This window comes from Hyperolius riggenbachi, chromosome 3, assembly GCF_040937935.1.
Source record: "Hyperolius riggenbachi isolate aHypRig1 chromosome 3, aHypRig1.pri, whole genome shotgun sequence".
In the NCBI taxonomy this organism is placed as follows: Eukaryota; Metazoa; Chordata; class Amphibia; order Anura; family Hyperoliidae; genus Hyperolius; species Hyperolius riggenbachi.
In genome coordinates, this window is record NC_090648.1 from 496,204,298 (window position 1) to 496,230,975 (window position 26,678).

General features: G+C 45.1%; 1 protein-coding gene across 1 annotated transcript in view; it reads left to right on the top strand.

The window, feature by feature from the left end:
- DENND2A (DENN domain containing 2A) overlaps nt 1–26,678 on the top strand; it is a 216,274-nt gene that overhangs the window by 136,267 nt on the left and 53,329 nt on the right. The window contains exons 5-10 of the mRNA XM_068278269.1: nt 12,843–12,952; nt 13,027–13,224; nt 15,201–15,291; nt 18,052–18,102; nt 21,741–21,928; nt 24,096–24,205. Coding sequence (XP_068134370.1) covers nt 12,843–12,952; nt 13,027–13,224; nt 15,201–15,291; nt 18,052–18,102; nt 21,741–21,928; nt 24,096–24,205 — 748 coding nt within the window. The remainder of the gene's footprint in view (nt 1–12,842; nt 12,953–13,026; nt 13,225–15,200; nt 15,292–18,051; nt 18,103–21,740; nt 21,929–24,095; nt 24,206–26,678) is intronic.

Below are 26,678 nucleotides of genomic sequence, written 5' to 3' on the forward strand. Positions count from 1 at the left end.
AAATATATATAAACTTTATTCCCATCCTTTAAATTGACATATTACTAGTTTTAAAATGTTAATATGAAGGAAAATGAACCAGGACAGAAAGGACCAGTGTGGTCTGAATTAAAAAACAACATATTTTTCTTATGAAATCCTTATGCTATGCGTGACTAGGGGTGTGACGGAGGCGTGATCAGGGGTGTGTCAGGGGCGTGATCAGGGGCATCCCTCTTTCTCATCTCAAAAAGTTGAGAGGTTATATATAGCCCATCATCCTAAAACAGTCCAGCCACAAAATTACCATTGAGGTCTGCATTCTATACTCTAACTATGGCCTTACAATACTTTGTATTGAAGTACTCCAAAAATGTTGCAGGCACTGCGATTGCGATTTCGAGAAATTGCAACCGCTACTGTGGGATCACCTCCATTGACTTTCATTAAAAGGAAGGTTCAGGGAGTGTGAAAAAAAAATCCATATCCACTTACCTGGGGCTTCCTCCAGCCCGTGGCAGGCAGGAGGTGCCCTCGCCGCCGCTCCAGAGGCTCCCGGTCGTCTCCGGTGGCCGACCCGACCTGGCCAGGCCGGCTGCCAGGTCGGGCTCTTCTGCGCTCCAATGTGTGCCTCACGGGGGCGCGCTGACGTCATTAGACGTCCTCTGGGCTGTACTGCGCAGGCTCAGTAGTTCTGCGCCTGCGCAGTACAGCCCGGAGGACGTCCGATGACGTCAGCGTGCCCGCGTTGGAGCACAGAAGAGCCCGACCTGGCAGCCGGCCTGACTCCCGGGAGCCTGCGGAGCAGTGGCGAGGGCACCTCCTGCCTGCCACGGGCTGGAGGAAGCCCCAGGTAAGTGAATATGGATTTTTATTTTTTTTTCACACTGCCTGAACCTTCCCTTTAACCTAGCACTTTAGGATTCCCCAACGATTCCAAAACGCTGCTGAAAGCGCCCTAGTGGGCCCCCGGCCTTATGACAGGCAGATGATAAGTTGCCTAGGAGAGTCAGACAGCAGCCCGGCTCTGACAGAAGGTAAATGATCCCTCGCAGTCTGCGGCCTGCAGCACGCCGCCATGTTCACAGAATGACAGGAATGTCATGTTTTGACCTGAATGAATTTCCGGAATTCCTTTACCTGCAGGCTACATTTTCTATTTCATTGACTTGCTGTAAAATCAGTGCTGGAAGTCTGTGCGGTGTGCGGGCCAATATAATCGCATAGCAAACATGATGTGATTATACTGTAATAGGACATAAGGGTAATAGGGGCCCAGGTAACCATAAAATTAGGTTCAAATCGAATAAAACAGAGAAAAATCAGGTGGCTTACGGCTAACCTCAATGACGACAGTCAGATAAGACAATGATATTTATTATGCGCAGACAATGCTTTTCAAGGGTCTGAGCCCCCTTTTCATCTGTTCCGATAATAATCGAATCGGATGGTCGATCAGCCACCAAGTCACCTGATGTATTGCTCCCTTTAGTGGTGTGGTAGATTCTGCGGTAATAACACAAGGCGTGCTGTGCTGTACCGTGCAACGTGTGCTCCTCATAAAATCATGTCATCCATGGACACAGGAAGAGGAAGTAGTACCCTCTCCCTAATGCTTGAAAATACAACATGAGGCAAAGATCTAAATAGACCGCCTGGTAGCTCACTATCCAAAGTACCAATATGTTACCCCCCTCTTTAGTTTTGTCAAAATGCGGCATCTTCAGATTACAGCGATAAGCAATCATAGCTTCTAGCAGCTAATCCAATTAAAGTGGACCTGAACTCTTGCATGGGACAGAAGGAAAACATAGAGAAATCCACCCTGTATGTATTTAGAGAGTTTAGCCTGTCTAAGGCCTTGTTCACATTATAGGCGTTTTTGTAAAATTTTAAGCGCGGGTGAGTTTCTGAATTGCCCTTAAAGCGCTTGTGCAATGATTCTCTATGAGAGAGTTCATATCAGAGCGGTTCGTTTGCGGTCCGCTTTGAAAAGCGGTGCTTGGAGCATTTTTTGAGGCGATTCCGCCTTAATGGAAGGTATAGGAAAAATGCAAAACGCTCACAAAATCACTTTGGCAAGCGATTGAGTGAGCTTTTTTTTTTAAAAAATACATTTTAATTATTTTTTCCGGATTTTTTTCCGGATCAAATGATGGAAGCGCAAAGATTACAGGGTCAGCATTTTTGTAACAGCATGCAGTCAGAGGAGGAGGAGATAGGAGAGGAGAGCGAGGTGAAGAGGTCATCATCAGGGAAAAGCAGCTTGTAGTGCTGTGTGAGGAGTCTGACAGTGAGTGAGGAAGGGAGAGGCAGAAGAGCATCATTGGGGAAAGCAGCTTGTTGCACTGTGTGAGGAGTCTGACAGTGAGTTAGGAGGAGGGAGGCAGAAGAGCATCATTGGGGAAAGCAGCGTGTTGTGCTGTGTGAGGAGTCTGACAGTGAGTGAGAAGGAGGGAGACAGGCAGAAGAGCATCAGTGGGGAAAAGACGCTTGTTGTGCTGTGTGAGGAGTCTGACCGTGAATGAGGAGGGGGAGACAGAAGAGCATCAATGGGAAAGCAGCTTGTTGTGCTGTGTGAGGAATCTGACAGTGAGTGAGGAGGGGGAGGCAGAATATCATCATTGGGTAAAAGCAGCTTGTTGTGCTGTGTGAGGAATCTGACAGTGAGTGAGGAGGGGGAGGCAGAATATCATCATTGGGGAAAGCAGCTTGTTGTGCTGTGTGAGGAATCTGACAGTGAGTGAGGAAGGGGGAGTCAGGAGAGCATCATTGGGAAAAGGAGCTTGTTGTGCTGTGTGAGAAGTCTGACAGTAAGTGAGGAGGGGAGAGGCAGGAGAGCATCATTGGGGAAAGCAGCTTGTTGTGCTGTGTGAGGAGTCTGACAGTGAGTGAGGAGGGGAGAGGCAGGAGTACAGCAGTGTTTCATTTAACTTGCACAGCAGAAGGGAGGAGGTGGCACTGCTGTCCGGACTGAGGAGGGGGTGCATCCTCACAAACTTGCCTTAGGCAACAAAAAGTCTAGAACCGGCCCTGGCTGCATGCATGCCGGTTGGCCACCACTGTGACTGCAACCAAAATGAAAAACAACAATTGTCGGCAACAGCACAAGCAGTACTGTGTAAAAGGCTGTGCAATATGCAGGTGATTATATAAATGCTATCAGTTAATAAAATAATAAGGACTTGAATTGCCTTGCAACTCTTAAAGCTTTGTGGCTCATACAGCTGCAGAACATGCTGGTATTTGTGGTTCTTTCACTGAGAAACAACAAATAGGTCAGATGATTACCATTTGTTGTACATCCTGTTTTGCACTAATTACAGCTGAGTCAAATTTTCCGTTACATCGGCTATAAGCTTCTCGCAGGCTGCATGCAAAACCAGAAGCCTGACCTCACAGGAAAGACAAATACTATGCAACCTTTTCAACTAAAGTTTTGTTTTTCTGAAGAATTGGAACACATTTTGAAACACCTTTCACAAACATTTCAACAAGTTCGGATTGCGTTATTCAGAGTCTGTTCTCTAAAGGAAAGAGGACTGAAGTACCCGTTGCTGTATTTGCCTCCAGCATGGTGACGTAATGGTTGGCACTCTTGCTTTGCAGCGCTGGGTCCCCGGCTTAAATCCCAGCCAGGGCACTATCTGGAAGGAGTTTGTATGTTCTATCCGTCTCTGTGTGGGTTTCCTTTGGGCACTACGGTTTCCACCCACATCCCAATACCATACAGATAAATTAATTGGCTTCTCCCTAAGTTGACCCTAGACTTTGATACATACACTACACTATACATACATTGGCCCTAGACTACAATATAGAGATATGATTATGGTAGGGATTAGATTGTGAGCTCCTGTGAGGGACAGTGACAAGCCAATATACTCTGTACAGCGCTGCATAATATGTTGGTGCTATATATCACTAATATTATAAATGCAAAAGTTTGGATGTTACCTGCTGGAATAACATTTAGGATACTTTTTATCCCCATAACCAAAAAGTGGGCGGAGACAAATACAAATTTCACTAGGAAATATAAACTGCAGCTATTCTTACACTGTTAATGGCAGGGTTCTCAAACTTTGCACAGTTGGTCGCTGGGTGACTGGGATTAATATTCAGAAAAGTGGGTGGAGCCTACAAAAGCCATTCAAAATTCACCTATTGATTTTAAAGGGGGATATTTCATTGCTGCCATTCTTGTACTGTTAAAAAGAACCCGAGGTGGGATTTCATTATGCTAGTGGGGCACAGAGGCTGGTTGTGCACACTATCACCAGCCTCTGTTGCCCCATGGTGTGCCTCCAGGACCCCCCTGCGCGCCGCTATCCCCTCCGCAGTGCTAGCGACACACAGCGTGTCGCCAGCACAATGTTTACCTATGCCGTGTCTGTTAGCGCCGCTCCCCCGCCTCCTCTGTATCGGCGCTACCCGCCCACGTCCCTTCCCTCCAATCAGCGGGAGGGAAGTGACGCGGGCGGGTAGCGCCGATACAGAGGAGGCGGGGGAGCGGCGCTAACAGACACGGCATAGGTAAACATTGTGCTGGCGACACGCTGTGTGTCGCCACTCGCCAGCACTGCGGAGGGGATAGCGGCGCGCAGGGGGTCCTGGAGGCACACCATGGGGCAACAGAGGCTGGTGTTAGTGTGCACAACCAGCCTCTGTGCCCCACTAACATAATTAAATCCCACCTCGGGTTCTCTTTAATGGAACAAGCCTCAAAAATGGTACAGTTGGTCATTGGGTGACTGGGGTTCAAATTCAGAAAAGGGGGTGGAGCCAAAAACATCCAATCAGATTTGTTTCATTTTAATGCAAATTATTGATGCCAAAGACCGCAAAGCTCACAAACTAGGTCATTGAGTCATTGTGTGTTAGGGTTAGAAAAAGTGGGCGGGGCCAACACCAGCCAAATACAAACTAGGGAAACGCCGGGCAATCAGCTACTATATAATAATAATAATAAGTTATTGGAATGATACTGTAGAGGTTTCAGTATGGCCAGGCAGAGGTCCTGGAGCCTATGATGACATGCTATTGTTTCTCATTAGAAACAGCAACAATTTCTCCAGTGGCGTAGCTAGGCATCATGGGGCCTCATAGTAAAATTTTAAGGGGGCCTCCAGACCTAGCAGTGCCGATAGTCGCTTAAAGGGAACCTAAACTGAGAAGGAGATGGATTTTTCCTTTTAAAATAATACCAGTTGCCTGACTCTCCTGCTGATCCTGTGTCTCTAATACTTTCAGCCACAGCCCCTCCACAAGCATGCAGATCAGGTGCTCTGACTGAAGTCAGACTGGATTAGCTGCATGCTTGTTTCAGGTGTGTGATTCAGCCACTACTGCAGTCAAGGGATCAACAGGGCTGCCAGGCAACTAGTATTGTTTAAAAGGAAACATCCACATCTCTCTCAGTTAAGGTTCCCTTTAAGGTTTATCTCTCTGCCCTGATCTCTCATAGACGCTGTTGCTTCTCAAGAACTCCCTCATTTATAGTGTTTTTTTCAGTAAAGTAAAGCTGAGATGCAAACACAAGCAGCCCTGTGCAGCCCTCAGTGGCTGAGCTAATGTTTATCAGCATAGAATCTGCTCCATGATTAGCTGATGATGTCACATAAAACAGCTGATTGGCAGCCCCTTCACCAGCCATCAGCCACTTCACTAGCCATTTCCTGTAGCACCGCCCCCAAGGGTTGCCCATCTAGAGATATTACAGCTGGCAACTGGTGTTGTTTAACCATTTCAGCCCGCTGGGATTTTTCACCTTATGCATCAGAGCAATTTTCACCTCCCATTCATTCGCTAATAACTTTATCACTACTTATCACAATTTATTGATCTATATCTTGTTTTTTCTGCCACTAATTAGGCTTTCTTTGGGTGGTACATTTTGCTAAGAATTATTTTATTATAAATGCATTTTAACAGGATTAATAAGAAAAAATTGAAAAAATTCATGATTTCTCAGTTTTCAGCCATTATAGCTTTAAAATAATCCACGCTACCATAATTAAAACCTTGTATTTTTTTTTCCCGTTTGTCCCGGTTATTACACCATTTAAATTTTGTCCCTATCACAATGTATGGCGCCAATATTTTATTTGGAAATAAAGGTGCATTTTTTCTGCTATGCGTCCATCACTATTTACAAGCATATAATTTTTTTAAAAAATTGTAGTATACCCCCTTCAAATGCATATTTAAAAAGTTCAGACCCTTAGGTAACTATTTATGTCTTTTTTTTATTTTATTTTTTTATTGTCATTTTTTCTTCCATTAAACATTTTATTTGGGTAATATTTTGGTGTGGGAAATAAACTGTTAATTTTTAATGTTATTATATGTGTAAATTGTAATGTAAAAAATATGTAGATGTAGTTTTACTATTTGGCCACAAGATGGCCACCTTGAATTTTTTTTCCGCTCCTTGTGCTTCTCGCTAAGCGGAAGTACAAGGGGGATGCGGAAATTTTTCCGGCCAGAAAAACTGAAGCCGCTTGTAAGAGCGCTTCGGTTTTTCTGCCGGGGAGACGGATCGGTGATCGGGAACCATGTTCCAGTTCACTGATCCCAGGGCTACCGGGGGACACCATGGGGGCGCGCCCGCGATCGCGCAACACCGCAGCAGAGCAGCCGCCCGGACGTGAGCTTCACGTCCGGGCGGCAGAAATCGTTAACTAATCCAAACATTTTTATAGCGCTTTTCTCCTGTCTGACTCAAAGCGCTCAAGAGCTGCAGCCGCTGGGACGCCAACAACAGGTCACCCTGCAGTGTTAGGGAGTCTTGCCTTGAACTCCTTACTGAATAGGTACTGACCCTAGCCAGGATTCAAACCCTGGTCTCCCATGTCAAAGGCAGTGCCCTTAACCAGTACACTATCCAGCCACCAAATAAAAGGAAATAAATATGGGTGCCTCCATATCCCTCTCAGTCAGAGGCGTAATAACAGGGGAGCAGCTCCTGCAACCACAGAGGAGCCTAGAACTTGCAGACGGTCCCACCGACTACTTCACCCCCTACAATAAATGGGTTGGTGATGGTGATCTTATAAAAAGATTTGAATGGGTTAAAGCGGATCCGAGATGAAAAACTAAGTATAACAAGTAACTTGTCTATATATCTTATCTAAAGTTTAAAGCAAATCTAGCTGCAAACAGCTTCAACAGTTTATTATTATTTATTCCTGTGATACAATGAGGGCAGCCATGTTCTGTTTGTCACATTGTCACAGGCTGAGGGCTGGAGATGCTATCAGCTTTGCCTGTGTGTAAATTCAGTCTCCTCTCCTCCTCCCTCCTCCCCTCTGCTTCTGAAATCAATGGGTAGTAACCTCCTCCTCTTCCTGCCCAGACTGAGCTGCCATAAGCCCTTGCTACAGTGCCAAGGCACTGTGAAAAGCTGCGGGCGAGGCTTGTTTAGTTTATAGGGAATTAGAGTATTAAAACAAAACAAGTATTTGGCTTGAGGAATGCCCTATAAACTATATGAAAGGAACACAATTATGCAATAAGTAAAAGTTTATCTCGGATCCACTTTAAGCTGCTACGAGGGAAGATGTTGTGGGCGATGCCAGCAGTTGTGTTGTGCAAGATATGACAGAGGATATGATATTTTACATCATCTGAGATGTGGTCATGTAAGGTGTTTCCACACGCTGACATCCTCCTCAGCTGCACCACGGATCTTCTGCCTTCTGTGGCTGCTGATAAACTGGGATCAGTTGTACAGATTAGCAAATTCCTTCACACCTATCAGCTTGTGGTATTGTTGGGCAGAGTTTAGCAAATCCTTCTTTTCAGAATAGAGAATTAACTCACCACAGGTGTAAAGAGATTTGTCACTAACAATGAATTCATTAATGGGATTCTTGTGGGGGGAAGGGCCACTCTGTGGTGTTTTATTACACTGTTTTATTTAAAGGATATGGGGGCCACTGTATTTATTTCCTCTTAAACAATACCAGTTGCCTGGCAGCCCTGCTGATCTACTGTATTTGGATGCAGTAGGGTCTGAATCACACTAGAAACAAGCATGCAGCTAATCTTGTCAGATCTGACAATAATGTCAGAAATCAGAAACACCTGATATGCTGCATGTTTGTTCAGGGGGTGTGGCTTAAAGTATTACAGGCAGAGGATCAGCAGGACTGCCAGGCAACTAGTATTGTTTAAAAGGAAATGAATATGGCAGCCTCCATATGTCTCTCGCTTCAATTGTCGTTTAACAGAAACCTGTAGTCATAGGAATAGGGATGGTCAATGAGAGTATTCCATGTTGATGCAGAATTATGCACTGGGAAACACATATATATTTTTCAATGTTAAACTGTGTTGGTATGTAATATAATATCCTGTGCCTGCCTCCTGACATTGTCCCGTTCATCTCCCCCCCCCCCCCCCCACTTCCCCACTTCCCTAGCCATTGGCAGAGCTAAGGAGCTTTGGACCCCAGTGCAAGTTTTACATTGCCCCCTTCCCCCCAAGCACTCTGTACATAACAATTGCTATGGGGCACCGAAACCGGCAAAGGGCAACCACAGTGTCAGAGATGCAAGTAGGATGGGGAACAGCTTGTTAATGATCACTACTATTCAAAGCATCTATAGAAGTGATCATTACCAGCACTGGACCAATAAAGAGCTAACACTGTGGTTGAGGAAGGGCCCCGGTGGAGTTGCAACCGCTGCATCCCCCTATTGCTACGCCACGGCCTCTGGCCCAGAAAACCCTAGTCACTGTACATTATCTCCAGCCCTCAGCCTGTGAAAACTTCACTCCCCTCTCCTCCTCCCTCCTCCCCTCGCTTCTGAAATCTCTGGCCAGTAACCTCCTCCTCCTCCTGCCCAAACTGAGCTCCCATACGCCTTTGCTACTAAGGCTCAGAGTGCCAAGGCTCTCTGGAGGAGCTGTGGGCGAGGCTTGTTTAATTTATAGGTAATTAGAGTATTAAAACAAAACAAAAAAGTATTTGGCTTGAGGAATGCCCTATAAACTATATGAAAGGAACACAATTGTGCAAAAGTTTACCTCGGATCCACTTTAAAGAACACATCCGTGCCACACTCTGCAATCAGCCTGCTTACCTGTGAAACTCTGTAGGGGGAGCAAGGAGTGGGGAGGGGTCTGGAGATCAAAATCTGTACAAAATAATGACACTTCCCACCTCTAAATAAAGCTACATTATTGTCAAGAAAGGGATTTGGTACATATTTGCAAAATCACTTTTCGCATTGCAGTTATAGTAGAATCCCTTTATAGTAAACTCTAAGGCCTAGGTTCTCAACATGCGGTACGCGTACCCCAGGGGGTACTTCTGATGGTTCCAGGGGGTACTTCGGCTTGATATAATTAACCAAGTATAACAAATTTAGAGTTTTAGAAAATGATAAATTCTATATAAACAACACCAAATTAGTATTTTAGCTAATTAAAAGCAATAGTAAATGCTTGGAAATTGTTTAGAACCAATTATTATGTACTATGATTAAAAATTTATTTGTCAAGGGGTACTTTAGATAATGTTTACTATGGCAGGGGGTACTTGGTGAGTACGGGGTTTTAAAAGGGGTACATACCAATAAAATGTTGAGAAACACTGCTCTAAGGGACCAGGAAAAGTAGTTTACTATATCAGAAGTTTACTATAACAGAATTGGTCATACATGGTATAATTATACATTACAGATGCATTTGCTAGGACCTGAGGACTGAGTTTTATTATATCCAGAGGTTTACTGTATCAGAGTTTACTATAACGTGATTCTACTGTACAATATAAATATAGTCATACCTCCCTACTTTTGGAGATGAGAAAGAGGGACACTTAAAGAGGGACTCCAGTGAAAATAATGTAATAAAAAATCATTTTTACAATAATTATGTATAAATGATTTAGTCAGTGTTTTCCCATTGTAACATCTTTGAAATCCCTAATTTACATTCTGACATTTATTACATGGTGACACTTTTACTGTTGGCAGGTGATGTAGCTGCTGCATGCTTTTTTTGGCAGTTGGAAACAGCTGTAAACAGCTATTTCCCACAATGCAACACGGTTCACAGACAGGAAACTGCCAGGAGTACCACGGTCCTCAGAGTTTCTTGTGGGAGGGGTTTCACCACAATATCAGTCATACAGCGCCCCCTGATGGTCTGTTTGTGAAAAGCAATAGATTTCTCATGTAAAAGGGGGTATCGGCTACTGATTGGGATAAAGTTCAATTCTTGGTCGGAGTTTCTCTTTAAGCCACACCCCTGCCACTCCCCTAATCACGCCCCCGCCACACCCCTAGTCACGCACACCATAAAGATTTGATATGAAAAGTATGTTGTTTTATAATTCAAGCCACACTGGTCCTATCTATCCTGGTTCATTGTCCTTCGTATTAACCTTTGAAAATAAAAAATATATCAATGAAAAGGATGGGAATATAGTTTAGAGTCAATTAAACACATTTTTCAGTAGAAAAATAAATATATTTACACAGATCCGTACATCAGTCCTGAAAGAGGGACACGTGAGAAGGAAAGAGGGACAAACTGAGGAAAGTGGGACAAATGAGAAGAAAAAAGGAACAAATGTGAAAAAAAGAGGGACAAAAGATGATGAAAAAGGGACAAGTGAGGAGGAAAGAGGGACAAGTGAGGAGGAAAGAGGGACAAGTGAGGAGGAAAGAGGGACACGTGAGGAGGAAAGAGGGACAAATGATGAGGAAAGAGGGATAAGTGAGGAGAAAAGAGGGACAAAAAAGGAGAAAAAAGGAACAAATGAGGAAAAAAAGAGGGACAAAGGATGATGAAAAAGGGACAAGTGAGGAGGAAAGAGGGACAAGTGAGGAGGAAAGAGGGACAAGTGAGGAGGAAAGAGGGACAAATGATGAGGAAAGAGGGACAAACGATGAGGAAATAAGGGCCAAATGAGGAGAAAAGAGGGACAAATAAGGAGAAAAAAAGGGACAATTGAGGAGGAAAGAGGGACAAATGGGGAGCAAAGAAGGACAAATGACAAGGAAAGAGGTCAAAATGAGGAGGAAAAAGGAACAGGGTTCCCAAAGAGGGACTATCCCTGACAGTTGGGAGCTACAATAGAAATGTCAGGTTTTGCCTGGAGTTCATTGCTGTTATTTTGTTAGTCAGGGGAAAGTTAACAAGCATACATTATGGTTATATGTTCACCTCCCCCAGACCAGGTGATTTATATTCCAGGTTGAACGGTCCTCCTCTAAATGACACCAGGAGAGCCTCAGGTTACCTCACCTTGTCCGAACAGGCTGCACACACAGCGAAAGGGCCCTCCTTCTGCTTCTATTACAATTAATATTAACCCTTGTCCCTCCCAAGTGCACACACATCATTTGCCTACCTGTGTGCATTTCCTGGTCATGTGATTCTGCTGCAAGCTTCTGCATGAGGGACAAATGGCGAGGAAAAAAGGTGAGACTTAAAACCGGCATGCTAAACCTAAATTGTTCCTGTTATGCCTCCTGTTCCTCAATCCTCAACCTCTGTCGCTGAAGTCACTTTTCCTGTCTGTGACCCACTCGCTTGACACTTGTCCCAGCAGAGCAGCGAGCAGAAATCGAAAGTTCACAAAGTCACAGGCTGGGAAATCTGAGTCAGAACTGAAGCACGACTCTCTTTCACTTTGAGAGAGCAAGCAGGTTTTAGAGAACTAACGTTTTTATAATTAAAGCATGGCGTAACAGCGCTGGTGGGCATTGGTGGGCATTGATAGGCTGTCTTTGGGAGGTTATGAAGTTTAGGAATTTGAGCTGCAATAACTTTATCTGGAATAGAACTGGTAGTGATTTGTGAGTTATTTCTCAGTTTCATTTTTGAGTGCTAAAGGGAACCTGAACTGACTGAAATTATTTAAAATTAACACATGATGTACCTGCAAATGAATATTACATACTAACCTCACTGTCAGTTCCTCTCAGAAGCTCACCATTTACTTCTTACTACGATTCCTTCCAATTCTGAATACATGTTGTCAGAACTGAATTATATCAGTTGCTGTCAGTTATATATCAGTTGCTGTCAGTTATGACTGAAAGGACAACTGATGAGCAAGGTAATGTCCATGTTTCCCTATGGCTCAAGAGCTTGATGTTACCATTTAACAGTGTGCTGACCAGGAAGCTGTAATGGAGTAGAGGCAGAGGGGTACAGTGGAAGCAGAGGGACACAGTGGAGGCAGAGGGACACAGTGGAAGCAGAGGGGCACAGTGGAAGCAGAGGGACACAGTGGAAGCAGAGGGGCACAGTGGAAGAAGAGGGACACAGTAGAGGCAGAGGGACACAGTGGAAGCAGGGGGCACAGTAGAGGCAGAGGGACACAGTGGAAGCAGAGGGACACAGTAGAGGCAGAGGGACACAGTGGAAGCAGAGGGACACAGTGGAAGCAGAGGGACACAGAGGAGGCAGAGGGACACAGTGGAGGCAGAGGGACACAGTGGAGGCAGAGGGACACAGTGGAGGCAGAGGGACACAGTGGAGGCCGAGGGACACAGTGGAGGCCGAGGGACACAGTAGAGGCCGAGGGACACAGTAGAGGCCGAGGGACACAGTAGAGGCCGAGGGACACAGTAGAGGCAGAGGGACACAGTGGAGGCAGAGGGACACAGTGGATGCAGAGGTGGCACAGAGGGGGGCACTGAGGCAACTGGACTGACGGACAGAGGTGACACAGTGGCGGGGGGGGGGGGGGGGGGGCAGAAGTGGCACTCATAATATAGAGTTACCTTTTAATTTGTTGTAATAGGTTGTATATGGTGGTTACACCTCATGATTCTGATTATATTGGAGTTCTCTAAATGGATTATTGATGTTCCGTTATACATTTTCTCTGTCTCCAGACCCCCCATCTAAGGAGAATCCTTATGAAGATATTGAGACAGACAATCGCTTTGTAGGGAAGAAGGGTACTTTGGGCCCTACAGCATCTGTCCCTGGAACGCCGGGCAAGGTACAGTCCATAGGTCTCTTTTAATTGAATTAAAATGAGTTAATTTGCACTAATTCTCATATCTATGTCACCAGGTGTCACAGAAGTCGCCGTTCTTCCGGCAGAACTCGGAGCGCCGCAGCTTCAAGCTGCTGGACTTACGGAAGCTGGGGAGAGATGGTGGAGCCTCTCCCAGCAAGCTCAGCCCGCCGTCCTCTCCCAGCAGCCCCGATGACAATTTCTTCAGCAGCGGAGATCAACAGAACGGACGGCGGCGGAGAAAAATCCCAAAGGTGAGACTTACAGCACTAGTATGATGGTTCCGGGTGGGCAGATGCAGCTGTGGTGGGCTTGTCACCAGCACCCGTCTAATAAAGAAGTTGTGGGAAAAGTTATTAGCGTGCAGGGGCGTAACAGTGGCCCTGCGATCCCCGCAGCTGCAGGGGGGTCCCAAGCAGGGTTGCCACCTCAAGCGGGATTGTCACCATAAAAATCAAATTTCAACAGCAACTGGTCTGAGTGTATTAAGTGATAAAGATGCTAATCCTGCATTCAAAACTTGCAAAACTTTTTCTGCTGTTATGATTTGGAGTTATCACATACTTAAAGAGAACCTGTACTGAGTAAAAATATTTAAAATAAACACATGAGGTAACTTCAAATGAACATTACATAGTTACCTTGCCATCAGTTCCTCTCAGAAGCTCACCATTTTCTTCTGACAATAATCCCTTCCAGTTCTGACAACATTTTGTCAGATCTGAAATATATCAGTTGCTGTCAGTAAAATATCAGTTGCTGTCAGTTATAGCTGAGAGGAAAACTGATGTACCAGGTAATGTCCATGTTTCCCTATGGCTCAAGTGGGCGATGTTACAGTTTAACTGTGTGCTAACCAGAAAGCTGTTATGGGTAATGGCCATTTTCAAAATGGAGGACGGAAAATTCCCTTGATCACAGTGGACAAACAGGACGCGGGACAGGAGAAAGACACTGAGGAATAGACTACATGGAAGGTAAGTATGACTTGTATATGCTTATTTTGACTTTTAATTTTCAGTTCAGGTTTTCTTTAAAGGAGAACTATAGTGAGAGCTATATGGAGGCTGCCATATTTATTTCCATTTAAGCAATACCAGTTGCCTGGCAGCCCTGCTAATCCTCTGCCTCTAATACTTTCAGCCATAGCCCCTGAACAAGCATGCAGCAGACCAGGTGTTTCTGACAAATTTGACAGATATGACAAGTTTAGCTATACGCTTGTTTCTGGTTTGATTCAGACACTTCTTCAGCCAAATAGACCAGCAGGGCTGCCAGGCCACTGGTCATTGCTTAAAAGGAAATAAATATGGCACCTCCATATACCTCTCACTACAGTTCTCTTTTAAGGAGCACTGGCCCTTTCAGTAGTCAATGCCAAACTGTTGCATGCTGGGGGTTCTTTTATCTATAATATATCCCTCCTCTTACATTTATTTCCCTGCCTGGCTGCCTATCTGAAAAACGATCCCCTGCTCACTTGTGTTTACAAGCAAGGCTGAGGTGACTCAGCGATTGGAGGAGAAAAGAAAAAAAGTAAAAGGGAGAAATGACATCAGGATTTAGCCTCAAACTGTGGGCAAAAGACACGGTTCCCACCAGGAACATTATTCTCTTCATTTACTATATAACAGTCACTGAAATCAAAATGTGGACAGTACAATACATGTGTGATGTAAGTAGATCAAGTATTTATCTACTTATATATATGTGTTTTTCCCTGGCATAGTATGGCTAATCCTCCTGCTTTAAATACCGGCACATATGAATTATACATGCCTTAGATGCAGTATAGGCACTGATTATGTGTGAGTAGCCCCAGAACCTGTATAACTTAGATGTGTCGGTATTTAAAGGGATGAGGTGGCAACCCTTGTCCCAGGGGCTTTGGGGCTTTCCTACTCCTCCCATCCGCATGCAGAGTAGCGCAGGGAGCGTTATATTTATCTGCTTCCAGCGCCACGGGTCTCTGTGCTTCACAACAGCAGCACTCTCTGCTGCCCTTATCTGAGCTCCCGATCACATGACTTGCATCGGTCATGTGATCGGGAGTCGGTGATTGCCAGCAGATAGTGTGTGGCTGTGATGCACAAAGGAGACCAGCAGCACTGGGAGCGGGCAATATTACACTCGCTACCTGTTCCTGCGCTGCAGCCATTTCTAAACGCTTCAATTATTGTGATTTCCACGCTACATAACACCAAATAAAATATCTGTACTCTCCCCACAGCTGGTGATGCGAATAAATTCCATCTATGAGGCGCGGCGAGGTAAGAAGAAAGTGAAGAGGCTGCAGTCTGCAGAGAATAATTCCGGCAGAGGTAAGTCTCCGTCTGAGCTGCACAATACAGACCAGGGCCGGATTTACCATAAGGCATTGTAGGCACGTACCTACAGACGCCGTATGTGGGAGAGGCGGCTTCCCTCCCCAAGTGTCCCCCTACCCATTGGGGAGCTACTTAATACTGGGGTGGGGGCACATCTGGCTCCCTATACTTAAGGTGGGGGGCACATCTACTACCTAGATTAATGGGGTTACCAAATAGTCAGAGGTGCTAAGCTCAGACCCAGATGCTTATTGTTATATGCTCCCTTGTATTGCCCGAGGAAGTGGGATATACCCGTGAAACGCGTTGCACCGTTTGGAGTATATAAATAAACTAATTTTTAATGTCTAAATCGGCAATCTTTTGTGTCTGCACTGAAAGGGTAAGTCCACTTCATTTTAAACCTTTTAAGAACTGTTTTTACTCTTTTGGCGCCTCTGTTCCACTGCATCAAATAGGGGAGGAGGGATGCCTACCTAATATGAGGGTGTGGCCTGATGTGAGGGGTGGAGCTTAGAGCGCCAGAACACTTGTGCCTGCAGGCTCCTGAGCTGGCTCTGATACAGACACATAAGGCCGGGGTCACACTTGCAGGATCGCAAAAGTGGGCATTTTCTGCTACAGCGTTTGCATTTTTGTATGCAATTTAAATGCATTCTGTTCCTATTGAATGCATAATGTGCAAATCGCATGTGATTCCCAAATGCACAAGAAAAAGTTATGCATATAAACAGTTGCAATGAAAGCCAAGTGCAATGAAATTGCAGTAGAAAAACACAGAAACACATTTGGCACTTAGGGCTCGTTTCCACTGTTGCGACGCGATTTCGCCGGCATCCCGACGCTTGTAAAAACGCATGCGGATGCGTTTCCGCCTGCGTTTTTACCCGCGATTTCGCGTGCGATTTCGCATGGCAGGGTGCCATGCGAAATTAACCATGACACTGCCAGGGCAAAATAACATTGAAAAAGGTGCGAAATCGCACACGAATCGCGGGTAAAAACGCATGTAAAAAACGCATGCGTTTTTCCTATTAAATACATTAGCGGCGATTCGCACGGATTCCCGACGCAGGCGAATTCGGTGGGTCCCGTCGTGCAGATTTGGCCGGCCGCCAAATCGCTCCCGCACGCTGCACATATGGAAACAGCCCCGGCCACTTCAATGTACCAAGCGAATCCGCATGTCGGCGCCGCATGCGGATTCGCTATGGTGGAAACGAGCCCATAGAGATACATTGGCCTCCAATCTCAATGAGTTAGGGCATTCATTAGCAAAGTGTTGGAAAATTACCAACCAAAGTATGACCATTCGGGTGGAAATTGACGTTTGTGGAAGAAGTGCAAAAAAATTGCGGAAAAAAATGATAAAAGGGCGGTAGCATTTTGGTAAAAAAAAAATCTTTATTTTAGAGGTAAATTCCACACAAAGTATAATTCATAATGAAAAAAGAGCACATTGTTTCACCGTTAATTACCGATTTTTTTTTATCACCTGCAAGTACCTGGCGCTATTTTTCACTTTGCATCCAATTACATGTAGCCTAGAGCCTTTTGAGCTGTGCTTGCTGTACTTTGGATTGTTTTCTACAGAAAACAATATTTTACGCAATCATTCCGCATTTTTATCGACCATTTAATAGATTTTTTTCAGCACTAGTCAGTGGCGTAGCTAAGGAGCTTTGGGCCCCGATGCAAGTTTTACAATGGGGCCCCCGAAGCACTCAATACATCACAATTGATACAGCGCACCAAAACCTGCCAATGGCAACTACAGTCTCAGAGGTACAAGAAGGGGATGGGGAACAGCTTGTTAATGATTACCACAATTCAAAGTATCTATAGAAGGGATTATTATGAGCACAGGACCAATATAGAGCTAATACTGTAGTTGAGGGAGGGCCCTTTGGGGCCCCTCTGGCCCAAGGGCCCTGATGTGGTCGCAACCTCCTGCAACGCCCCTGGCGCTAGTTGAGTTTAGGGGACCCAGCAAGAAACCTCATAGGGAACAGTTCTCCAGTCACAGCACCCTCTACAGCACAAAGCAATGTGATTAGCCAAATTGTGTGGGCGTAGTTTACTACAACCTATAGGAAAGCAGTTGGAGAGGGTGCCATCCAACCAATCATATTACTGGAATGTCCCTTATGAGGTTTCCTGCTGAGTCCCCTAAAGTAGACGGACGCCCTTTTACCACTATTACCGCCATGTTACCGCACTACTTTACTGACCTTTACTCGCACTCAGAAACTTGTTTTACATTTTGGGGGGGGATCAGTAATTTGCATTGGTGGTAATTTTCAGACATAAATTTGGTTACCGCACTTTGGGCCTGATTCACAAAATGGTGCTAACTGTTAGCACGCTGTAAAAAGTGCTTCGCGTGAAATTTCGCATGATAACGATGTTCGAGCGCAAAAATTTCACATTCGCGCATTAATGTGATTTTTTTGTGCGTTTATGGTCGCATTCGCGTGATAAATTAGTGTTATCGCGGCAAAGTGTGAATGCAAATTTTTTGCACGCGCAAATTGTTTTGCGTGCGAAAACCGTTTTTTCATGCAAAAATGCGCTTAAAAGTGCGAAAACCCGTGCTAACAGTTAGCACCGTTTTGTGAATCAAGGCCATGGTGTTGTGAACGGAGGCCAATATGTGCATTTTCAAATACATTTTTGCACTGCGGCAAAACGTGCGCGATTTTCCCAAGTGTGACCCCTGCATAAAACAATAACCTGCTCTCATCTCTTTTCCAGTTACAGACGACAACAGTGAGTCTGACAGCGACACGGAGGAGAAACTAAAAGGTGAGATTATGTATACTTCCTATAGGGGGCGTGTGACTGCAGGCAGATATCGGGCACTCAATGTGTTAATTCCCAGAGCTGCTATTGATTAGGCTGCAACTGAGGGCAGTTTGGATAGCTGAGCTCTGCAGAGAGGCAGTGTGTAAAGTTTGTTAGACAGCTAACCCCCAGGACAGGTGCCAAAACTGCATGCTCAGGTATGAGGCTACAATTGTGTTTTAGTCCTTAGAATGTTTACTTTTCTTCTACAGTTCTCAAGAGCTGTGGGAGGTGAGTTCTTTCCTCAGCAGAGAGATGTTGATGGCGGAGCAGAGGAGATTATACAAAAAAAAGTAATATATGTTTAACTGGTGTTTGGAAGATGACGGTTGCAGTTTAAAAGGCCTTTACCCTGTATGGCCGCAGTGGTGTTTGGATGCCTCTTTCACGTGGGAAGCTGAAGGCGGTGAATTTACCGTCTGTCAGCTGCTCCCATGCATTGACCTGTCGCTTGTCAGTGGAGAAGCATCAGTCGCAGTGAGTCATGTCTGACTTCGGCCGCCTGCAGACATGAAAGAGGCCTTTGAGTATGCTAGCTAGACACAGGTTTTGTTTTATCATTGTGTAGTTAAAGGACAACTGAAGTGAGAGGGATATGGAGGATGACATTTTAATTTCCTTCTAAAGGGCAACTGTAGTGAGAGGTGTATCGTAAAGGCTGCCATCTTTATTTCCTTTTAAGCAATACCTGCTGCCTGGCAGTCCTGCTGGTCTATTTGGCTGCAGAAGTGTCTGAATCACACCATAAACAAGCATGCAGCTAATCTTGTCAGATCTGACAAAAATGTCAGAAACACCTGATCTGCTGCATGCTTGTTCAGGGTCTGTGGCTAAATGTATTAGAGGCAGAGGATCAGAAATGACAGCCAGGAAACTGGTATTGCTGATTAGAAGGAAATAAATATGGCAGCCTCCATATACCTCTCACTACGGTTCTCCTTTAAGCAATACCAGTAGCCTGGCAGTCCTGCGTATTCTCTGCCTCTAATACTTTTAGCCACAGCCCCTGAACAAGCATGCAGAACAGGAGCTCTGACTGAAGTGACTGACTGGATCAGCTGCATGCTTGTTTCAGGTGTGTGATTCAGACACTACTGCAACCAGAGATCAGCAGGATAGCCAGGCAACTGGTATTGTTTAAAATGAAGTAAATATGGCAGCCTCCATATCCCTGTCATGTCCTTTAGGGCTCGTTTCCACTATCGCGAACGAATCCGCATGCGTCCAACGCATGCGGATTCGCACATGTAATACAAGTGGATGGGCCTGTTTCCACTGTAGCGTTGTTGAGGTGTGTTTTTTTTCAGCGGTGAAAAAACGTGCAGAATTCGCCTGCGAGTGGAATGCATGCGAATCGGCGCTAATGTATTTAATAGGAAATTCGCATGCTGTTTTTGTATGCGAATTTTCATGCGAATTCGCATGAAATAAATGGAAAAGCATACCGGCATTGCCATGGTTAAATTCGCATACATAGTCATCCATGCGAATTTTCATGCAAATTCGCACGAAAATTCGCATGCACACGCATGCGAAATTCGCACCTGCATGCGAATTTTGCCGCAGCGATTTCGCAACGCAATAGTGGAAACGAGCCCTCAATCAGAGCTCTACATTTAATGGTCTCCAATAAGTTGTTTCTCAGATTAAGCTTCAATTTCTCAAGCAGGGAGAAGATTTACCAGAATTGCATGCATTTTCCGCATAGTAGAAAGCTGACTTTGCATTTTATTCATAACTGGTTTTATTCATCTTGTATTGAAGGCAGAAATGCTTTGAGTTTCTGTCTGTGTCCAGGAGCTTCTGCACAGTCAGAGAATGTGTCACATTCCTCACTTGATACATTTAAAGTGGACCCAAATTAAAAATACAAGATTTCAGAAATAAAATCTATTTTCTAAATTATAAGAATAAATAGCAGCCTTTTTTCAGCTGCATGATGGCAAATATAAAATATTTTACATTTATTGGAGGAACCCCTCCCTTCCTTTCATATTGCCAGGATTTTTCCGGCAGACTGGTGGAGTAGGTGGTGTCCGGCAAAGGAGGAATTGCTAATGGCTGCCCCCAGTATAATCCTAGCTATGGAAAGAGAAGGGTGAAAAGCATGCACTGAAATGCTCATAGGCTTGAAGGAGTGTTTATTTATCTTTGTATGTGTCAGAGTGGTGCAACTAAATATTTTTAATTAAAAAAATGTTTGGTTTGGGTCCGCTTTAAGTAAACACAAGATAACATTATCTACACTTCGGATGCATCTCTGCACTGAACTTTCAAGCTCTGTGTTTAACTAATTGAATGTTGTTCTAGTAAAAAAAAAGTGGTGGTAGTATATAATATGTTGTAAATAATTTTTTGAGAAAAGAAAAAATGCTGGGTTTCATTCCACTTTAAAAACAAACGCAACAGCATAACAATGCATTATCCTGCAAGTGTGATCCCCTGCCTTATGGAGTGTACACACTTGAAAGATCTTAGACCAATTTTACCCCCTTCCATGTAGTATGAGAGCCATACTCTACACAGTCTATTCTATTGAGCTGAACTCCCCATCAGACAGAAATATTTGCAAGATGCTGCACACAAAGATGCTGTACACATGCAACAGATCAGTATCTGCAAAAGATCAGTTCCTGCAAAAGATCTGTTCCTGCAAAATGCATTCATAGTCTATGATATCTGCAGATCCTCATACACACCTTGTTTAACAGACATTCATCTGCAGATCAGATCCACCAGGATGGATCTTCAGATCTGCAGATGATTGTCTGATCTGCAGATGAATGTCTGTTAAACCAGGTGTGTATGAGGATCTGCAGATATCATAGACTATGAATGCATTTTGCAGGAACAGATCTTTTGCAGATACTGATCTGTTGCATGTGTACAGCATGTGTGTGTGCAGCATCTTGCAAAGATTTTTATCTGATGGGGAGTTCAGCTCCATAGAATAGACTGTGTAAAGTATGGCTCTCATACTACATGGAAGGGGGTAAAATTGGTCTAAGATCTTTCAAGTGTGTACACTCCATAAGGCAGGGGATCACACTTGCAGGATAATGCATTGTTATGCTGTTGCGTTTGTTTTTTTAAAGTGGAATGAAACCCAGCATTTATTCTTTTCTCAAAAAATTATTTACAGCATATTATATACTACCAACATTTTTTTTTCTCATACTACATGGAAGGGGGTAAAATTGGTCTAAGATCTTTCATTAATCTTTCAAGTGTGTACACACCATAACTCTTCATCTCTATAGGTCAACGGTCTAGTGCCACCTCCCCAGCCCAACTTCCATGCCTAGCATTCCACACCACTTTAACACCTGCAGCCATCCATTGCCCTGAGCAGTCTCAGGGCGATGGTACACCAAACTGAGTACAGACAGTACTGTTTCCAAGGTTGCAAAGAACAATTTGAGCTTGCTGTCCATTTTTTATTTTTTTTCTTAGCTGGCTACAGATTGAAATAGAGAGATAATTTTTAATAACATTAAAAAAAACAAAGTTGTGCTGCACAGATTTTATTTATGGCAATTCTAACGGAAGGGAGCTTTCCTTTTTATTATACCTCGCTGTTTTCATTGTGTCGTTCTTAGCCCACAGCCAGCGTCTGGTGCACGTCAAGTCGAGGATGAGCCTGACGCCGCGGTACCACACCCTGGAGCGCGATCTCATAGAGTACCAGGAGCGGCAGCTGTTTGAGTACTTTGTGGTGGTGTCTCTACAGAAAAAGCCTTCTGGGACCATCTACACACCAGAGATCACCCAGCAGTTCCCCCTAAAGGTAGTGCTGACCAAGAGGTCCTGTCCTGCAGTCTGAGTGTGTCTGCTAAGGTAGTGCTGACCAAGAGGTCCTGTCCTGCAGGCTGAGCATGTCTGCTAAGGTAGTGCTGACCAACAGGTCCTGTCCTGCAGTCTGAGCATGTCTGCTAAGGTAGTGCTGACCAAGAGGTCCTGTCCTGCAGTCTGAGCATGTCTGCTAAGGTAGTGCTGACCAAGAGGTCCTGTCCTGCAGTCTGCGTATGTCTGCTAAGGTAGTGCTGACCAAGAGGTCCTGTCCTGCAGTCTGCGTATGTCTGCTAAGGTAGTGCTGACCAAGAGGTCCTGTCCTGCAGTCTGCTTATGTCTGCTGAGTTAGGCCTAGTGCACACCAGAGCGGTTCTGCTGCGGTTTGCGATCCGCTTGCGGGTGCGGATCCGCTAGGGTAATGTATTTCAATGGGCTGGTGCACACCAGAGCGGGAGGCGTTTTGCAGAAACGCATACTCCCGGGCTGCTGCAGATTTTGGATTGCGGATGCGTTTTTGCCTCAATGTTAAGTATAGGAAAAACGCAAACCGCTCTGAAAAACGGCACTTCAGAGCGGTTTGCCAGGTGTTTTTTGTTACAGTAGCTGTTCAGTAACAGCTTTACTGTAACAATACATGAAATCTACTACACCAAAAACGCTTCACAAAACCGCAAAATGCTAGCTGAAACGCTACAGAAAAATAAGAAAAAGCGTTTCAAAATCTGCAAGCATTTTGCGAATTTGCTAGCGTTTTTTGGTGTGCACCAGGCCGTAGTGCTGACCAAGAGGTCCTGTCCTGCAGTCTGCGTATGTCTGCTAAGGTAGTGCTGACCAAGAGGTTATGTCCTGCAGTCTGCTTATGTCTGCTGAGGTAGTGCTGCTGACCAAGAGGTCCTGTCCTGCAGTCTGCGTATGTCTGCTAAGGTAGTGCTGACCAAGAGGTCCTGTCCTGCAGTCTGCGTATGTCTGCTGAGGTAGTGCTGTTGACCAAGAGGTCCTGTCCTGCAGTCTGCGTATGTCTGCTGAGGTAGTGCTGTTGACCAAGAGGTCCTGTCCTGCAGTCTGCGTATGTCTGCTGAGGTAGTGCTGCTGACCAAGAGGTCCTGTAGTCTGCGTATGTCTGCTAAGGTAGTGCTGACCAAGAGGTCCTGTCCTGCAGTCTGCGTATGTCTGCTGAGGTAGTGCTGTTGACCAAGAGGTCCTGTCCTGCAGTCTGCGTATGTCTGCTGAGGTAGTGCTGTTGACCAAGAGGTCCTGTCCTGCAGTCTGCGTATGTCTGCTGAGGTAGTGCTGCTGACCAAGAGGTCCTGTCCTGCAGTCTGCGTATGTCTGCTAAGGTAGTGCTGACCAAGAGGTCCTGTCCTGCAGTCTGCGTATGTCTGCTGAGGTAGTGCTGCTGACCAAGAGGTCCTGTCCTGCAGTCTGCGTATGTCTGCTAAGGTAGTGCTGCTGACCAAGCGGTCCTGTCCTGCAGTCTGAGTATGTCTGCTGTAATCAGCCTCTTGCCAGTCCAAAGACTTTACAATCATTTTTTGCACATTAATGTCCCAGATCCTGGGAAGTTATCGACTTTAGAAGCAAAACGCAGGGAGCTGATATTTTTGTCTGTGTGCTTTTTTTGACACACTTATTTGACTGTCTGATCATACAATGTAGAAGGGATAAATTATCCCTGAACTGAAAATAAAGTTATAAGATCATTCATTTTGTATGTAGCACTAATGGTAAGTAAAACATTAAAGGGACACTTAACTGTAAAAAAAATAAAAATAAATGGCCAGTCACTTACTTAGGGCTTCTTCCGTCCCCCTGGGAGGGGGCTACATACCAATATACAACAATGTGTAGATCTAGGAAGTGTTTCCGATACTGAAACAAGAAAAATTACCGTAAAAGTGGGTATCCTGAATCCGGAGTCACTACAGGGCCTCTTTAACAGTCAGCTGGCTTCTATATAAACCTTGAGAGAAAAGCTGCATTTTGGAGGGGGAATCATTCTGTAATTGGATGTCATCGTTGTCATTTTGTCACTTGAGTTCTGAGCCAGCATAGCTGTGGTTCAGTGATAATTATAGAGCAGAGAGGTGGGGTGTTGTTTATTGACACGATGCTTACAGTAACTCTATGGCTGCAGGATTTAAACTCTGCTGTTTACGTTTCAGCTGGAGCGATCGTTCAAGTTCATGCGGGAAGCCGGGGACCAGTTCAAAGCCATTCCGCAGTTCTGCTTCCCCGATGCCAAGGACTGGACGCCCGTCACTCAGTTCGAGAGGTACCCATGCAGTTACCATGGCGTCTGTCGCTGGTGATCTGCCACTTCTGTTTTATAGTAACAGTTCTTGAAGGTCAACTGAAGTGCGAGGTATATGGAGGCTGCCATGTTTATTTTCTTAGCTTAAAGAGAAACTCCAACCAAGAATTTAACTTTATCCCAATCAGTAGCTGATACCCCCTTTTACAAGAGAAATCTATTGCTTTTCACAAACAGACCATCAGGGGGCGCTGTATGACTGATATTGTGGTGAAACCCCTCCCACAAGAAGCTCTGTGGACTGCGGTACTTTTGACAATTTGCCACAATGTAACAAGGCTCACAGACAGGGAATAGCTGTTTACAGCTGTCTCCAACAGCCAAAACAGCTAGCAGCAGCTACATAACCTTCCCACAGTAAAACTGTCACCATATAATAAATGTCAGAATGTGAATCGGGGAGAGGAAAGAATTTACAATGAGTGAACACTGACTAAATCATTTATCCATAATTATTGTAAAAATGAAGCCCTTTTTTTATTACACTATTTTCACTGGAGTTCTTCTTTAAGGTTAACAATAGCTGAACAATACCAGTTGCCTGCCTGTCCTGCTGATCCTCTATCTCTTATACGTTTAGCCATAGACCCTGAACCAGCATGCAGCATATCTGGTGGTTCTTCTGACATCAGTGTCAGGCCTGAATGGATTAGTTGCATGCTCGTTTCTGGTGTGATTCAGATACTTCTGCAGCTAAGTCAGATCAGCAGGGCTGCCAGGCAACTGGTATTGTTTACAAGGAAATAAATATGTCAGCCTCCGCATCTCTCTCACTTCAGTTGTCTTTTAAAGTCAGCAGAAAACCTGGCAAGCTGATTAATTTGAACCTAACTGTTGTCTTTCTGTGTATGGTGTGAACCAAGCAAGCATGGTTAATTCGAGCTACATTTGCTGCCCTGGTGCAACAGCAACCTAGGACCACCCCCCCCCCCCCCCCTCCCCAGACTTCTCCAGAGCTGCCCCCACCGTATGGAACTTTCTCCCACTCCCCCTCAAGCTTGCCTCTTCCTTCAAGCAAGCCCTCAAAACACACCTCTTTAATATGGCCTACCTTCCCTCTACTGCACCTTGACTCTCTCAGCCAAGCACCTATTCCGCAGCACTACCTAGTGTCTCCCTCCTCCTCCCCTTTAGAGTGTAAGCCTTTGGCAAGAGTTCAACCCTCCTCCCATTTACCCTTGTAAGTTTCTTTATCTTGCGACCTTTCCAATGACACCCTTCTCATAGACTAACTCGGACTTGAATTGCTGGATCTCTGTAAAATCACATGACCATGTTATACCGTTTACATGTATATCCTTGTCCTACCTCTCTGTCTGACACCCCTTCTTAAAGAGACTCTGTATATTAAAAAAAAAAAATTCCCCTGGAGGGTACTCACCTCGGGTGGGGGAAGCCTCAGGGTCCCAATGAGGCTTTCCCCCTCCCCTGTAGCTGCAGGCAGTCCAGCGCTGGCTCCCCTGAAGCATCCCGCAATCCTGGCTCGACAAGGCTGACAAGGCTTGATATATTTACTTTCCCTGGCTCCAGCGGGTGGCGCTGTTGCGGCTCTCAGCACGGAAATAGACTATTCTACTCAGGTTCGCGCTACTGCGCAGGCGTCTTAGAGCGGACCGACTGGAATCGGCAACTTCCGTCTATTTCCGAGTCCAGAGCGGCAACTGCGCTGGAGCCGGAAAGGTAAATATTTACATGCTCGCCGTTCCTGGACCGGCAGCAAGACCACCGTGGGCCGGGGGAAGGATCCAGAGGCTTTCCCTTCCCGAGGTGAGTACCCCACAGGGGCATATTTTTTTTTAATACAGATTCTTTATATTTATGTATCCCTATTTATTGTCTAGAGCTGCATAATTTGGTGCTATATAAAAGGAGATAGGACGGCACACATGGAGAGAGCTGTGCCCAAGAGGTCCGCGTTCCACGCCACTGGAGCTGTCGTAGCAAAGTACAAACTGGGTCAGGTCGACAGATCGCTGTTCGGAGCATCTGCAATCTTTGTAGTCTTGTCAACTTGAAAAAGAGCTGGAGATGCTCGAAACAGCCGTCTGTCGCTGTGCTACTGCTTTTTAATCGTATGTGACCAATAAAGTTGTTATAATTTCTACGGTGGTGTCTGACCCAATTTGGATGGTGCTATATAAAAATGATTATACATGATGTTTGGACTGTTAAGTGTTATCAAACAACTGTTTTCAACATGCCCAGCCATTTCCAAAGTCCTATCAGTAAACCTGATCTGGGCGTACGCTGCCTGCTGTAGTGACGGTAATATTTTTATAGCAGAGGTGTTATCTGTGTATAGAAGCAGCTGCAGTATCTCCGCGCTCTGGTAAGTCGCATGATCTGCCACACCCTTAGCTGGCTGTCACAGATCTGGCACTGGCTTCTGTTTATAGTTACTTATTACGAGGCATGACTGTACATCTGCAGCCTG